This window comes from Coenobita brevimanus, chromosome 22 (genome assembly GCF_032717465.1).
Source record: "Coenobita brevimanus isolate Jiangsu-jjx chromosome 22, ASM3271746v2, whole genome shotgun sequence".
NCBI lineage: Eukaryota > Metazoa > Arthropoda > Malacostraca > Decapoda > Coenobitidae > Coenobita > Coenobita brevimanus.
Genome location: NC_136975.1, coordinates 4,958,759 through 4,976,923, shown reverse-complemented (window position 1 = coordinate 4,976,923; position 18,165 = coordinate 4,958,759). Strand labels below are relative to the sequence as shown.

General features: G+C 41.2%; 1 protein-coding gene across 1 annotated transcript in view; it reads left to right on the top strand.

Moving 5' to 3' along the window:
- The first annotated feature begins 388 nt into the window (after positions 1–388).
- LOC145392373 (uncharacterized) overlaps positions 389–18,165 on the top strand; it is an 84,832-nt gene continuing 67,055 nt past the window's right edge. The window contains exon 1 of the mRNA XM_080266775.1: positions 389–614. Within this exon, the coding sequence (XP_080122901.1) occupies positions 389–614 (226 nt within the window). The remainder of the gene's footprint in view (positions 615–18,165) is intronic.

Sequence of the window (18,165 nt, the reverse complement as noted above, 5' to 3'; positions counted from 1 at the left end):
CTCCCCTTGCTTAGAGGAACGTAATATATCGTGTATATGTATAAAAAGGGTAAAGAGAGGAGAGAAAGTATACAAGAAGTGCACATTTTTCCGCCAACTCTCGCGCCTCTGCCACCAGCCAGGAGTCACTATTATCCAACCGCGAATTATCCCAATACCACAGGCAGTCCTGGGCGCTGATTGGTCTGTGTGGCGGCGACCCGCGCTCTCATTGGTCAACACCACGGGGGATTAGGTGTGTATGCATTGTTCGTGTAAATAGTGTTGAAATGATTAGGGGTCCCGGGTGCCGGTATAAACGAAATAAGCAGATGAGCGGCGGGCCAGTCGCGAGGTAAGCCCGGGCGGCGACGAGCTCAGTGTTGTTGTTGTGAGTGTTGTGGCCGCCATGATGGAGCGCTCCCTCAAGTCCGCCACGCCGCCGCCGCCGCCGCCGCAGGAGCCCCAGCGCACCCCGCCGCCGCTACCGCAGGTGGACACGCAGCTGTCGCCGACGACGGGACCACCTCCCAATCGCACCGCACGTCTCTACAGTATCGAGGACATCCTTAGACCTCCGCGGCCGCAGGAGCAGCCGGTGCCGCAGGTCACCGCCGGAGACGCACATCCTGCAGGTGAGGCCCTGTGTGTGTGTGTGTGTGTGTGTGTGTGTGTGATTCACATCCTCTTTCCATTCAGTTCTTTTATCCCTCTCTTCTACATACTGTTCTCTCTTTCCAATTCTCTTTTTCTCTCCATCCCATCATACCCTTCTATCTGTCCTCCCACCTCCCCAAGGCTCCCTCTTTCCTTCTCAAATAACACTCCTTCCTTTCTCTTTAACCATCCATGTGTGTGTGTGTGTGTGTGTGTGTGTGTGTGTGTGTGTCTACAAACACTGTTTAGCCGCTTCACTACAATGACGTCTATTTTCATTTTTACTATGCTATCTCGATGTTTTTTTTATTCAGCTTGTGAACCGAAGTGATGTGATATGACTTTCATTAACCCCTTCGCATTACCAAAAATCCCTCCTAAGGTGAATAAAATCATCCGGTGGTTGCCCTGATCAAAATTACAAAAAAAAGGGGGGTGGGCGTCATAGTAGTGATGGGGTTTATTCTGTACTTCATAATCGCCATTGTATTCCTCGATTAATGAACAGGAAGCGACTACAAAACGCGGTGACTGAAACATGCTAGAGGCTAAAAACTTCGTGTCGAGCATCGTATGAGCAAAAGTTCTATGGCGACAGGGAGGAGATGAGAACGAAGACAGTAATGAAGCTTGGGAACTGTTATTATTTATTTACTTATTTGCGTATTTATTATTATTATTATTATTATTATTATTTTTGAGAACGAAGCCAATGACGAAATTTTGGCATTGCATTTTCATTCGATTTTATTTATTTAGTTAGTTATTTATTGTTCTGAAATGCATATATTTACTTCCATGCATTTCTGTCTACAGTTATCGACGACTTTGGAGTTATACCTTGTCATTTATATTACCGATAGCCGAGGAACTAGGAAGCTGTAATAGGATAATAGTATGTGCTTTAGTATGTTGAAATATACTGAGGGAAATGGGCTGAGTATGACGGGGGGTTGGCAGGCAGATAAATGGAGGTTAACCCCTTCATTCCGCTGACTCTATTACTTATTTTTCCAGACGATTTCCTGAAACTTAGGAGCGACCATTCGTAGTGATGGGGTTACATTCGGCTCCCACAAACCCCTTCACGACCTGATTTTTTTTCTTCAGCTGAATATAATCGTCTGACCGTAGATCTTTAAGACGGATAGGTTAAGTTTTATAGTCAGCTATGAGGTGGCTCCGTAACACTTCCTTCTGACCGATTTAATCCACTTGCACCTTAATATCCTCTTGTATGTTACAGATAACTTTTAATATTCGGATACATTTCGTGCTCGTCAGTTTAGAAGGCTCCCTAACACATATTCATGACTGATTTATTCCACATTAAACGCCTTAAAATGTTTCCTTCTCTGTTACTGATATCTTTTAATACGAATATCATCCTCATCTTCCTTCTCCTCCTCCTCCTCGTACATATCATCATCACCATCATCATCATCTTATTATTATTATTAATATTCTTTTTCTCCTTCTTTTTCTTCTTCTTCTTTTCTTCTTCTTCTTCATTCTCCTCTTCCTCCTCCTTCTCCTCCTCCTCTTCTTCCTCCTCCTCCTGCCCTTCTTCCTCCTCCTTCTCCTCTTCTTCTTCTTCTTCTTCCTTCTCCTCCTCCTCCTCCTCCTCCTCCTCATAAGAACGCACCTCAGAGACAAATACCCCCTGAAAGCCAGAGCCGGATTTTTGGTGTCATACAAACACCTTTTCCTGAACGATTTATTTACACGTTAACACTGTAATTTACTTTATTTACATGGTTTTATTAGTAGTATTCCCTAGGGATTTATTAGTAGTATTCCCTAGCGATTTATTTAGCACTTTGCACTTTGACATGTTCATATGTTTTACGTTGTTTTATTGTCGATAGTTCTTAGAGATTTATTAAGCATTACATATATTTACATTCTCTTAGTTACTATTTACGTCCCTTTATTTCTACACTGGCGTATTTTTTTTTTTTTTTTTTTTATGCGAGGAAGAAGGAACCAAAGGCCATGGCCCGCAGTAACAGTTCCTTCCAAGAGAAAAACAAAATACAATAGAGAGCCAAATTCAAGATCCGAATGAATCGCTGAAGAACAGGTGTTAGGGAATCACCAAAGCCTCTTATAATTATATCCCAAGAGACACTGAGCACAAAATAATGGAGATAATGGAGATCGGAAATTATCTGAGCTTAACCCTTCCCCTACGTGACCCACTTTATTATTATTATTATTATTATTATTATTATTATTATTATTATTATTATTATTATTATTATTATTATTTTTAGTAGTAGTAGTAGTATCATTGTTATTATTGTTGTTGTTATTATTATTATTATTATTATTATTATTGTTGTTGTTATTATTATTATTATTATTTTTTATTATTATTATTAATACTGTTACTAGACGATTTCCATCAGCTGATTAGAAGATTTCAATCACCTAAGAAAATACCCTGTTACTTAGAAGGCTATCGGTGGCTATAATTCACCCCCCTTCAGTTAGAAAGGTTTGTTCTAAGCTGGATAAAATTCCTAGGAGACAGCAAGCATGTAAGACTTCGAACGTCCTCGGTCTGAAGGGATCAAGACGATACGGAAGACAGAGGTGAAGATGGAAATGGAAAGAAGAAAAATAAAAGATATATATACAGGGTGGGCCAAAAATAGCTCTCTCCTTCCACTCCGCTGTTTGATTTCTTGCGTTTTGCGGGTACGGCCTTGTCAGTGTCGTCAGTGTCTACCCTGCATCACGTATTTATTTCCTACTCCCACTACAACTCCCTCTACAACTCCCTACTCCCACTACAACTCCCTCTACAACTCCCTACTCCCACTACAACTCCCTCTACAACTCCCTACTCCCACTACAACTCCCTCTACAACTCCCTACTCCCACTACAACTCCCTCTACAACTCCCTACTCCCACTACAACTCCCACGCCCACACTAACAGACAAAATGAGGGCTTTGATGATGATGATGATGATGATGATGGATATGCATATGAGTGAGAAATCGGGTCTGGATGATGATGATGGTGATGAGTGAGAGCGTTGTCGTGAAACCCAGGAGTAGATTATGTATATATGAATATCTCTGAGATGAGAGAGAGAGAGAGAGAGAGAGAGAGAGAGAGAGAGAGAGAGAGATCAGTCCCTTGAGAAAATGACATCTTAGTCGTGTTTCCTTCAAACGATTTTATTTAGTTTAATTGCCTGGAGATAGCAACGATACACACACACACACACACACACACACACACACACACACACACACACACACACACACACACACACACACACACACACACACACACACACTCAACCCCGTCACTCCAAGGGTCTTTTCCTAAATTAAATAAAATGTTTTGGCGGTAGCAGTATAACTCGTCATTGGAAGGCAGAGCTTGGTAGAGTCTGATGTGAGCCTTACGGTAAACTGAATAAGGTTTAGTCTCTCTCTCTCTCTTAACTATGTGACGGGGACGAGAGATGCTGGTTGGGCGTGGCAGGGGTGAGGTGGGGTGAGGAAGGGGTGTTGTGGGGTGAGGCAGGCAAGAATGTGGCGGAGTGAGGTAGGCAGGAGTGTGGTGGGGTCGGACAGGCAAGGGTGGCAGGAGTGCGGTGGGGGGAAGGGGCAGGCAGGAGTGTGGGGAGGTGAGGCAGGAAGAGGTGTGTCGGGGTGAGGCAGGGAGGGGTGTGGCGGGGTGAGGCAGGCAGAGGTGTGGTAAGGTTCAGAGGTGAGGGTAAAGGAGGTTAGACAGAGGATGGAGCGGGAAGGATCTGGGTAAACAAATCCTTCTAGTTCGCCAAAGTTGAATAATACATCATAGATCCTAAAGTCACGCATTTTGAGTTGCTGGATTTGACTAAGTTTTCAGTTCCTCGTCAGATTTTTCAAGAAGAGATTTTTTGATCATCATTTTTACACTTTCACTCCGCAACGCACACTTTGTTATCATGTCGATCTTGTAAACAAAATGGGTAGGACGACAACAAATTTGTGCGGTCCTCTGCTTTCATAACGTCGCTGTGATTGGATTTATTTATCGTGTGTCTGCATATTCGTTTGTCGCTAAACTTCGTCCAGATTTGTGGTCCTATCAGTATTAAATCTGACCCACCAATCTGCCACATAGAGTATTGAGGGAGGAAGAAATTAGGTCATTGTTGTCATTCTCTCGTTCTGTCCCACGCATTCCTTCACCCTCGAATAATCTAGGCAAAAAGATTATTCGTCAGTAAAAACTATGTAGATAATCACCTTAGGAAATACTGTGCGAGTTTTACTTCTCTGTAAGTTAAACAGAACCAGAAATTTCAATGAATTAAGACTTTACGGAGATCAACGGCAAACGGAATAGAAAATAGCCATAGTGAACAGTGATAATTTTGAGTCAATAAGTAAGAGGACAAATCAACGATCGGAGATGGAGTTAGCATGTTATAGGGACTGATTCAATTCGTGGTCAGCCACTAAAATTTAGGATAAACAAACGCAACAATACTGCATGTGGGACTTCGTTTGCAAATCGGCCAAAGCAGCAAAATTTAGAAAAATTACCCGCAATTATTGGATGTAAGTAATCTTGCGAGCCAATGGCGTTTCCCAATTATTGCTTGATAATTACCAAAACAATTATTCCTTTCTGTTATGCCTCATTAAATATCATAAATACCAAATAAGTAACTTTGTTCTATAGCTAGATGTTTCGGAAGATTTTAACAGGTTTCATTTTAACATAAGCGATTATATCCTTTTTATTACAACATCTCCAGCAGTCTGAAGTTGTCAATCAGATAGGGAAGAAGTTTTTGCTCCATTTAGATATTGGATGCTGCACTAAAAAAAAATCATAATCTTTTAGTTTTTACGTTTTTTTTTTTTCACATATAATTTTATATAAGTAATTGAAAACATCCGGCTATAGTCAGCAACATACTCGTGGATATACTGGATCGGGTGAAAACTCTTGTACCTGTAATATGCACCCCTTATTGTGATGGTATTGAAGGGAGTTGCCAAAACTTGTAACAGATAGATTACGGCAACAAAGAAGATGAAGGTGTTTAATTAAGTCAATTCCTATTCACGGGTGTTCTTGTTGGATTTAGCTATGCGTCATATTTTCAACTCCTCTCTCTAATGTCACGAGAACGGAGTGTAAAATTTGATTGTTATGATAGTCTTTCTTTGATATTCTTCCTACTACCAAATTATCTGACCTTTTTTCTAATAAGTGAGGATTTCTTGTCGTGAAAAAGTTGCAAATAATCTTCATTTATTACATTACTATGATTTCATTTATTTTCTCTCTTTCTTGCTAACGCCTGATTATTTTAATGCAGCTTAAGGGATGCTTCTTCTGAAAAAAAAAAATCCAGTAACCTATTCAGTATTATGACATCTTTGTGTGTGTGTGTGTGTGTGTGTGTGTGTGTGTGTGTGTGTGTGTGTGTGTGTGTGTGTGTGTGTGTTTGTGTGATTATTTTTTTTTATACCGCCAGACAATTTTATATCCTTGCTACCGCTAGATTTTGTTTTTCCCACTGCCAAGAAATTTTTACGTCTGCTACCTCCAGGCGATATTTTCTAGTTTTGATTCAGCCCTAGTATATAATCAGTATGGACCGTGAGTGCTTGTGTCGAAATGGTAACATGTGGAGGTGAATGTTACTTAGGTGAACTGCTGGGCCTCAGAGAATGAACTGTTAAACCTATGCCCAGAATCGTACACATAAAATAATAATAATAATAATAATAATAATAATAATAAATTCAGAGGTGAAGTGCCACGTAATGCCTTTTTAAATGTCCCCTTAAATCTCCTCTCTTATTTTGTTCTTTTAATTTCCAAACGATTATATTTTTCAAGTGCCAAGACGGTTTCGCCCTCGCCTCCGTCAGATCATTATTTTCAGCTTTGGAAAATCGTCTCTTCGTACAAACTAGGTGTATGACGAAAGCAAAGTTTTTCAATTAACAGGCAGGTCATCTCGTTTAGTATTTTCATCTCGCTACGGTCAGACGATTTATTTGATCTTGAAAAACCCTCTCGCATTGGAAGGGTTGAGCTCCGTCGTAGAGAGCATGTCAGTGACGAAACACGCAGACAGACTTGCGACAGCGCTTCCCATCTCGTAACTCTGATTATTATTATTATTATTATTATTATGATGATGATGATGATGATGATGATGATGATGATGATTTATTTACTATACCTTAACACCTAATTATGGGAGTATTCTGCATTCCCATTTCGTTCTCCTTCCTGCAAAATACAAGTCTCAGTTATACGATATTTTATTCCCACTCGTAACCAAGATTCGAGTGACAGGAAGGACAAGGAATATAACATGCAGAATCGCACTTGTATCTCAAAAGTATTTCCTGTGTTTTCCTCCTAATAATTACCAGATTTTTTTGTTACTTATATATGTAATTATTTCCATGTTTATTTAGGTATTTACTTTGTTTTTTGCCTGTTTATCTATTGGTTGTTTGTTTACCTATTTATTTATTTATTTATTTATCGATCTGCTTATCTATTTATCTGTTATTATTTACTCATTTATCTTTGTTTTGTTTATTTTTGCTGCCATACAGTTTTATTTTTTCTTACTCCCACCTGGCCGTACAGTCCTTGGTTCCTCCAGACGATTTCATCCATCCACATATCTCACCAAGCACTATATGGTCTCAGTATACCCCCTTCCAATAATAATAATAATAATAATAATAATAAAAATAATAGGTGGTAGTAATAGCGGTTATAGTAGTAGTAGAAGTTGTAGTAGTAGTGGTAGTAGTAGTGGTAGTAGTAGTAGATAATTTCACAAAGCATAAAAGGAGTGTCAGTTCATTTCCATTTTCATCCCTTCTGCATCATATAACACCCCCCCTGACGATTTTTTCTTAGCACCATCAGACGGTTTTATCCAGCCGTAAATCTCACCAAACCACAGTCTTATTTAACACCTAAAAAAATCGTCTCCTTGACCTAATTTTGACACTTCCGACCAATATTTTTTGTTATAGACAGATGAAAAATATCCTTTCAATCGTCTAATCATTTCATTCTTACCCCTGCCAGACGATTTTATTCAGCCGTGTATTTCAATAAAGTACAAAGGGGGGCTCATTTTAGCTCCATGTAATCGTCTCCTTTCTTTCCTAATCTTGAAACGCGCCAGGTTATTTTATTGTTTCTTCCACTAGACGATTTAATTCATCTGGGATCTAGGTTAAACCCCCAAAAAATTTTCTCTCTCACCTGATCTAATTTTTTTCGACGATTTTATCCTTTTTACTGTCTCATTTTCTTTTTCGGGCCAAAGTAACGTCCATATTACCTTCAAATTATATTATTCTTATTACCCTCAGACGATTTTATTCAGCCGTAAATCTCACTCAAGCACAGGGGGAAAAACTCGTCTCAATTAAACCCCCAAAATCATCTCAGCTGATCTCGACACCTCCGTACCGAATTTTGCTTCAATTTCCACGTGGAACAAGGGGCTGGGCACTCATCTCCGCCCCGTCTCCTCATTTCCCAAGTCATTAAGATGTCATTATCACGTCATTCGCGGTAAAATAACGATATCGCGGTCCAATTAACGCGGGGAGAGAGAAGGAGAGAGAGGGGTGACTGCGTGTGTGTGTGTGTGTGTAGGGAAGGGACTGGGGTGACATTGAGGGGACGCGAATGTACGGTTGAGGGAGATACTGTACTTCTCTTTCATTGCCTCATACTGCGTCCCACATCCTGGTTATCTCCCGCTTTTAGCAAGGCGAAGCGATATAGCGTGTGTGTGTGTGTGTGTGTGAGAGAGAGAGAGAGAGAGAGAGAGAGAGAGAGAGAGAGAGAGAGAGAGAGAGAACATGAAAGTACGGTTTCGGTCAATAATACTCTCACATTGCCTCGCAAAACTCTTAAATCGAATTATTAAATCTGAGAGCGAGAAGGTGTTGACAATCCCACAGTTCTATACATCTCTCCATACCCAGACGCCTTAATCCTGAAAGAGGTAGCTACAAACAAATCACCTCCATGTCTCTCTGCCGTCCGTGATCAGGCAACCCTCTCTACAACCCACACCTCTTTACTCACAACACCTCTCCACCCCATTCTTTCATCTCACCTCGGACGTCTCCTCCTCCCCTCCTCCTCATCCACATACACTCTCCTAGTCAGTCTCTCATTCGCCTATTTCTCCACACTATTTGGCGATAATTTGTGTAGCTTTCCTGTCCTCTCTCTGTCGCTGATGTATTTTCTGACGCAAGCTGTGCAAATAAAAAAAATCACAGACGTTCCGTGAATGTTCCGTAAAAAATTAGTTTTCCTTCTGCTTCGTGATTTAGCTTTTAGAGTTACGGCTGTTAGTTCAGTAATAAAGCCAGAGAAAAAAGTCTGATTGCTGTTCCACCGCGTCTACTATTATTAATCATGACTGTCACTATTCCTCCCCGACGCGTCATATCTTAGAGAATCTTTTAAGGACAGATGCAGATTATCAAACCCCTCCTTCAGTTCTACAGTATTAGTTAGCACGGAAAAACAGGGACTGAGAATGAGATGGAGGGATGGAATGGAGAGATATATGAGAGAGGGGGTGTGAATTTAAAGGAGGGCGGCCAAATGGAGGAGGACAGGGCGACGTGGAAGAAATTTGTTTGTGGCCACACCTTACGGGACTAATAGATAGATAGATAAACAGGAAACTGGGACGAAGATGTGCAATAGATAGAAAGTAAGACATAGGTAGATAGACAGGAAACTGAGATGCAGAAAATGTGCAATACTAGGCCAACTTTTTATCCCTAAGTCTATAAGAACAAACCTAGGAAATCTTGCTAAATCAATCCCTTAAAATCAAGAGGACTGGAATGACGGCAATCTCACTGCGTTTTCCCATATCTTAAATCGTGTAAAAGGATTATTGATCGCAAGTCTACGGCGATGGTATGATGGTTTGGGATTGGATGCTGTTACTCTCTTGAAACCAATGTAGTTCTTGTTTTATATACTTATTTACCCTCTCCAGACGATTTTTTTCAGCCCCAAGAAAGCGTTTTGCATTAAGAGGGTTTAGACAGAGCCTTTCTAAACCCTTCATCATTTCTCGGACGCTCTCACAAGCTGTATAAAATCTTCTGGTAGTAACAGAAATAAAACTGAAATAAGTCACCATTCTCATAATATTTTAAGACATTCCCATTAACATCCTGGCTCGGGCGAAATCGAAATGAAACATGGTGCTTTTATTTTTTTTTTAACCCCCATTTTAGTATGTGTGTGTGTGTGTGTGTGTGTGTGTGTGTGTGTGGGTGGGTGGGTGGGTGGGTGTGGGTGTGTGTGGGTGTGTTTTATTTTTTTGGTGTTCCGTCTTATATTACAAGCCATTTTCATTTATTACATCTAAACCATACAGTAGTAAAGATATTATGTGCCATACAAAGGTTTTTAGTCACAAGAAAATATTCCGTAGATATTGTTCTGAGATAAGATACACTAACTAAAAAAAAAAAAAAGACCAGAATAATAGCCACCGTTAAAGACAGTTTGTGTAGTTACCATTTACTCCGTTGGTTGCTAAAGCTTGATTATTAATGCAGTCAAAACCATAGAACTTTGATTATGCATTTCGGTGGTAACGTGTCAGTGGAGGACTAATATAAACCTAACTCAGGATAATGTGATTCAGACTAGCAATATTCAATGTCTAAAAATTCACTCCACCAAGACACACACCTCGCGTAATCGTCGTCGCCGCTCCGTCCATCCGCCCCCCGTGCACAGCCTCATCCCGGAAACTTTACAAGCCAATTAACCCTTTCCTGTTCCCCTGGCCGGGCGTGGCGGTGCTCTCTCCCTGCCCCCCCCCCTCACACACACACACACACACACACACACACACACACACACACACACACACACACACACACACACACACACACACACAAACACACACACACACAAACACACACACACACAAACACACACATTTAGGATTCATTTTTCCCTTTCTCCCTTGCATACTAAAACGTCTTATTATTTTTATTTTTACTCCGATAACGTTATCAGTTTTTCTCCCCTTACCCCTTCGCATACGGCAACACCTTTTTGAGTTAATTCTTTCTACCTTCAGACGATTTTATTCTGCTGATAGACTTGTGGAACTGGAGGGATTAGATATCGTCCTCGGTACTCTCTTCAAAATAGCAGATATTTCCTAAGCTGAATATAACTGCCTGGAGACGCAAGAATTAGATGGATAAGTACGCTACAGGATAGAAGAGGTGAATTAGGCCACCACTATATGGTTCTGTCGAACTTAGTATTTTTTGTAGAAAGGAGGTTAGTGACAGATATATGCAATCCATCCATTTTGAAAAGTAGCAACTGAGCCAAAAAAAAAAAAAAAAACAAGTTAAAATAACAATAAACAAAATATCGCCGGATTCAAAAGCTTAACTTGTTCCTTCGTGGGGGGAGCTCCCATCATCTAAATATATTATCTATGCAGTAGCATGAAGAAATCAAAGACATAATTACTAAATAAAAAAATAAATTAATAATTATATTAATTAATTAATTATGAATAAATAAACTAGAAAGCACTCGAGAGCGCATACCTCCGCAAATGCCATTGCCATTAAAAAGGATCCGGATCCGGATCCGGATCCGTGGATATATTGTGTGAAATACATAGGATCCAGATCCGCCCACAAATTTAATTCACATCTTTCTTGGCCCATGGCCCACCCTTCAACAAAACTTCATTGAAATTCATTGGGAAGTTTTGGAGACATCATGTGGACAAACAGACAAACATTGGTAAATATATAGCCTCCTTCAACTCCGTTGACGGAGGTATTAAATAATAAAAAAAAACAATAAAAATATGTAAATAAATAAAGGCCATTGCAATGAATAAAAAAATCGTCGATCAGTGGCAAAAGATAATCGATACCTAAGATGATAAATACTCTTTTCACCTTAACTTGGACCCAGATTTTAGTTCTTTTGCTGCTTATTCCACCGTACTCTTTGGCAGGAAAAAGACGATGCTGCTTGGCTCTACACCCTTTCTAATAGCACTTCTTCGTGACGAGCAACATATTTCTAGTGATAATCTATTGCTACAACTCAGCATCCGTGTTGGAGAGACCGCAGTTTTAGACCAAGTTAGAGTGAAAAGAGTATAGTGCTGATTATATCCAACCCTTTTATCACAAGAAGTCTTCCCACCACCTGGATAAAATCGCCCCTCAGCAGCAGGAACAGGATAATTTTGCAGATACAGTCAATTTTCTCTCATTTGATGGAGATTTGTAACCTATAGAGGACGGGAACTTCAGCCTGCGGTCCACCGGGTTCACGAACAGATGAGGGTGAGGTTGCAACTACTGTCGTGCATTTACTCCACCCTGACAACCCTTTTTGAGCTCAGTCGATGGCCAAGTGTAATCAAATAGAAGGATGGATTTGACTGGTAACCATTGAGACTCATTCCTCCCCCATAAGCAGAGTTCATCTAATTTTCATGGAATCACGGTTTAGCATTTCCGTTGTGATCATTGCCCAGTTCCGTCAGATGAAAACAAACCGACTAGAATGAACATTTTTCTGTTTCTTCGGCCGTGGGTGGCGGCGCTCCATGGCTCCTCCTCTTACGAAAGTCTCCCTTAGCTCTCTCAATCCCGTGGCCTTTTTTATCTTATTCTTGACATCCTCAGACGATTTTATTCAGACTGGAGACAATTTATAAACTGGAGGGGTTAGCTACAGCCTTCATTTACCCCTGATGTCTCACAAAAGCTCATTAAAATCGTCTGGAAAAAGCATACAGAAAACAGAGAGGGTTAATATCTTTAGTCCGAGGCTCCTTCCAACGTTCACTTTAACTTGGCATAAAAATGGCATCTCTCCATCTTCATTGCGGTGATATAACACGTGATCAGCAACAGAATATGATGCTAGTCACAAAGAAGTGCTCTGGAAGGGATGCAGAGCCGTAGTATTCTCCTCTTCTGCCACTGAGTTACCAGGAAATAAATTGTTAAAAGGCAAAGAATCTCCATCTCCTGAAAATCGCCATTCGGTCGCAAAGAATAAAAAGAAAACAGAGTAAAAAAGATCATCGCGCTGAATAAAATCGTCTTTGGGCAGCAAAAATGATATAGCTAAAAGACACTGTTTTATCGAGGGAGTTGCTGTTTGCTGTTTTTACCCCTTCAATACGAGAGGTCTTCCCCCAAGCTGAACCAAGTCGCCATTCGGTAAAAAAAAAAAAAAAAAATAGGAATAGGAACAAGCGACGGAGGAAGATTCTGCACTCGTCTTTCCCTGTCATTCCTGCTAAAGCAAGAAATATATGTTGACGGTAGTAATTACATTTTTTATAATCAATATTTTCTCTCTTCTTTCTTTTTGTTTGTGTTTGTTTCTTTCTCTCTTTCAATCTTTCTTCATTTATTTTTAAGAAAAGGAAAATAGATATGGGAAAAATCTGCACTCCCTGTGAAACCAGATCACAGTCGCGATAAGGCTTTAATTGTGAATATGTTCGTGAATCTGGCCACAGCACAAGTCACCGCTGCTCACCTGGCCGTGTCCTGGCTCACACAGCGCTCTCATTGCGTTAGTAAACATTTGATCGAATCCTTCCTATTAGTGTAACTGGGAAAAGTATTTCACAATGTACTCCCCGAAAGGACTGTTTTGATTAATAAGTTTAGTAGTACAAGTGTCGAGCAGTTCCAGGTGTATGTGTATATGTAGAGTACATATCAATTTATACTGTGTGTGTGTGTGTGTGTGTGTGTGTGTGTGTGTGTGTGTGTGTGTGTGTGTGTGTGTGTGTGTGTGTGTGTGTACAAACGTAGTAAAGGAGCAACAATCCTGTGCGATGCTTTAAAAAATTGGATTCGTGGTAAACTCTGTATCTCAAATATTTCTGCGATACATTCATGCTGAGAGAGATCGAGAGTTGACCATAGATACAGAGAGAGCAGAGAACAAACGTAAGTAAACTAACATTATCAAGGAGTTTATTTCATCATATAATACTCGATGTCAACCAGTACAGCAGCAATGATGACAGTGTTCGCGGCAATAATGATAATGATGTGTTTATTTCGAACGTGGAAATATAAGAAGCATTTCATTGTGACACATGGCATACCAAAGGGAAATGCAGCACTTCTCATGGCAAAATTTACAGCAGACATCATATTCGGTGCTTCGGCTGTGCGTACATTGCCTAAATCTTTCAGTATTATAAAATAATTCCCTTCAGCTTGATAAAATTGTCTGGGGTAACTAAATTCTTCAGGCGTAATTGCATGGACAAAGGTTTGAAGTCTATATCCCTAAGCTGAATAAAATCATGCGTCTTTGGCCAGTGTATTATTCCTAAATGTGGAAGAAGGTTAATTATGGTCGATGGTCTGAGAAGTCTACTTAATTAAGACTGATATGTGCTATAACCACTGGAGGAAAAATCGATCACCCTGTAGAAATCGTGGAAACTCGTCTGTCATTGCGCATAATATTTTCGACATGTACAGTGGTTTTAAAATGTGTGTGTGTGTGTGTGTGTGTGTGTGTGTGTGTGTGTGTGTGTGTGTGTGTGTGTGTGTGTGTGTGTGTGTGTGTGTGTGTGTGTGTGTGTGTGTGTGTGTGTGTGTGTTTTATGAGCTTCCATATTCTTGTAGCAGATGTTCTAATGATGAGAGACTCTGAGGTAGCAGGAGCAGCCACAAATTTTAGAGAATATAGCAAGAACAGACGCGATAAGTGTATTGGTGGTGATAGAATGCGCTGTTGACTGTTGCTATAAGAGACACTGTAGTTCTTTCACCTTAACTTGGCTCAGGTTTTCGTCCTTTTACAGCTTATCTCTAAACGGCAGACTAAGACGATGTTGGTGCCCTACATCATTCCCATAGCCCATCTCCGTGACTAGCATCATCCATGTGTTATTCTCTCGTTACAACTAAGCATTCGAGATGGAGAGAAGGTGATTTTAGGCCAAGTTAGGGTAAAAAGGGCAAATTGATCTCCATAGAAAAACAGTGTCATTTGTTATCTTTCATTGTTCCATGTGTTGTTGTGTGGCAAGAGTGAAGAGTTATATTATTTTAATTTAGTGATATATCTGTTGAAATTTGAGGCGAGGGTGAGGAGAAAGGAGAGACGTTTTAGATGAAGGTAATCTTGAGGTCATTGCTATATATATTGCTGATAATAACTTTTACATAAAAATATACTTTAGAGAGAGAGAGAGAGAGAGAGAGAGAGAGAGAGAGAGAGAGAGAGAGAGAGAGAGAGAGAGAGAGAGAGAGAGAGAGAGAGAGACTAAATAAATAAATAGTGTGACAGTTAAACAGGTAAGTGCTTAATGGAAAGATGCATTGGTCAGGCTTAGAACCGTATGGGGTGACTGTAGTGGAGGAAGGAATTTATATGTAGTAGTTGTGGTGGTAGTAGTGATTGTGGTGGTAGTTGTGGTGGACAGGATGATATGAGATGGTAAAGGTTGTTGCGATGGAAGTGATGGTTGTGGTGAGCAGGGAGGTGTGTAAGGTGGTTGTGGTAGTTGTGGTAGTAGTGATGGTGATAATTGTGGTGGTAGCGATAGTGGTAGTTGTGGTGGTAGTGATAGTGGTAGTTGTGGTGGTAGTGATAGTGGTAGTTGTGGTGGTAGTGATAGTGGTAGTTGTGGTGGTAGTGATAGTGGTAGTTGTGGTGGTAGTAATGGTGTTGGTTGTGGTGGTAGTGACAGTGGTAGTTGTGGCGGTAATGGTATTTGTGGTGAGGGTATTATGGTCTATAAGATGGCTGTGGTAGTTGTGGTTGTAGTGGTGGTTGCGGTGGCAGTGGTATTTGTGGTGAGGACATAGGAGTGTGTAGGATGGTTGTGGTTATAGTGGTAGTTATGGTAATTGTGGTAGTTGCGGTGGGGACAGAAGTTGTGGGAGATGGTTGTGGTGGTTGTGGTGATAGTGGTAGTTGTGGTGAGAGGAGGGGGTGTTTGAGGTGGTAGTTGTAGATGTGTTGGTAAATCTGTGGTAGAGGCAGATGGATATAGAAGGTGGTAGTGGTGGTTTTTGTTGGGGGTAGGGAATGAATGAGATGGAGGTGTGGTAGTAGTGGTAGTTGTGATGGTAATAGTAGTGGGAGAGGATGTATGGGGTGTCGTGGTAGTTGTGGTGGTTGTGGTGGTGGCTGCAGTCAAGTGAGGAGGATGTTTTAGGTGGTTGTGATAGGTGTGGCTGGGGCAGGAGATGTATGAGGTGGTTGCGGTAGTGGTGGTAGGGAGCAGGGGAAGTATAAGGTGGATGAGGTAGTGGTACTTGTGATGACAATAGTAGCTATGGTGGTGGCAGGGAGCTTATGAGGTGGTCTAGGTATTGCTTTGGTGGTGGTAGATGTGGTGGCAGTGGTGGTTGTGGTGGTGGTGGAGAGGTGGTTGTACTGGTAGTTGTGGTGGTGGCTACGGGAAAGTATGAGGTGGTAATCCATCCATCCATCCATTGCCAGACGCCATGCATCCCAAACGGGGTGGTCAAGGGCTTAGAGTTAATTGTTTTACAGGGAGGGTCATAGTTTAATTTTAGAGATAGTGGTAGTAGTTGTGGTAGTCGCTGGTGAGTGCATTAGGTGGTAACGGTGGTAGTTGTGGTGGGGGACAGGCTGAGATGTGTGGTATATTAGCCAGTAATCCCACCTTAATCCCTCTCGAGTGGGGGGGAGGGAGGGGAGGGGGGAATGGGAGAGCTGACAAGTACCAGCCGGACCCTCTCCCATGCCTCTTGTCATGGGGGGGGAGGGGGTGAAGAGGGGAAGGGAAGGGTGAAGGGAAATCAAGAACTGAAGTGAGTATCGAAAAAAATATGAAGCGAACAGAACCTGAAATCATAGTTGAAAATTTGAGACGACGAGAGCTGAGAATTCCACCAACAGGAGGTTATTGAAGGTGAAGCAGTACTGACGAACCCATTAATTAATCAGTGAAAATCAGGTTCACCCATGGAGCGAGAGAATATTAAGTCGCATGAACTAAAAATTGTGAAAGCGAAGAGAAAGAAATGTCGCACTGTCAGAAGCTTGCCCTAGTGGAAATGCTATGCGTCAATGCTGTATTAATTATCTAAAAATAAGATCACGATTCCAGCATCATATATTATTGGATATATATAAAGATCACTTGCAAAAAATTATAATTTTCGAGAAGCCTACTTCACAGTGTATAATGGCTAACGACAGACTTTTTTTTTTGTTTTTTTTAATGATCAAGAGAATCTAGGACTTCATATATGTTCCAGTCTCTTACGATTAATGTTTCAACCGAGAGAAAAGAATTTGGTATCATATCCCAGCTTACGAGGAACACTTTTATCACTGAAACACTCCATAGCCAAAGAATCAGTTACTTTGAAAGACTCTACAACTATGATTACATCCTAGAATTTTTTTTAGCATGTCACCATAAATTTGGCGTCATTGTCTTTTGATTTGCTAGTACTGGGTTGTTTGTAGCTGTAAGTTTGTTGTTAGTGTTGATGTTGCAGGGAGGGAGTTGAGGGACGTGTGTATAACAGGACAGGAGAGCCGCCCAGTTGTATTGGTACCATCATTTGAAGGCGACCCTCTCCAGTACCAGCTGCAAGTTTAATGTAGTGTATTGTTATATTGAAACGTTCTACCCATATGCATTCTGTGACCAAATATCTGAAGTGGCATTATTGAAGAAAAGAGTTGCCATCTATACGGTGCAGCGAGCTCTCCATATCAAAGTGGAAAGGAATTGAACTTAAAGGGAAAAAACTATATGGTTCTGTGTGTGTGTGTGTGTGTGTGTGTGTGTGTGTGTGTGTGTGTGTGTGTGTGTGTGTGTGTGTGTGTGTGTGTGTGTGTGTGTGTGTGTGTGTGTGTGTGTGTGTGTGTGTGTGTGTGTGTGTGTGTGTGTGTGTGTGTGTGTGTGTGTGAGGTGTGGCGGGGTCTGTCATGCGGTGCTGGAGTGTAATTCAATCATTCCTGCCCCGGTGCCCACCTTTGTGTCACTCGCCGCTCCCCACCTCCCGATCCACTCTTCTCCTTCCCCCTTCACTCCCCACCACTCTGTCCCGTCTTCCCTACCCCTCCACCCCTCCACTTCTCCCTTCCTGCCCTCCACTATACCCTTCCTCTCCTCTATTCCCACCTAATTCTCTACAGCTCTATACACATTGTCACACTATCAGGCCTTTTAATGTAGCCTAATATGTCATACTTTCGCCAGTTCAGTCCAAAGGTTAAATTATTTCTCTCTCTCTCTCTCTCTCTCTCTCTCTCATTCCATAGCAGTGTTCATCTTCATCTTGTTCTGTTCACCTCATCTCCATCTTGCTCTCCAGTTCACTTCATCTCCCTCTTGTTCTCCAGTTCACTTCATCTCCATCTTCTTCTCCCGTCCACTTCAGCTCCATCTTGTTCTGTTCACTTCATCTCCATATTGTTCTCCCGTTCACCTCATCTCCATCT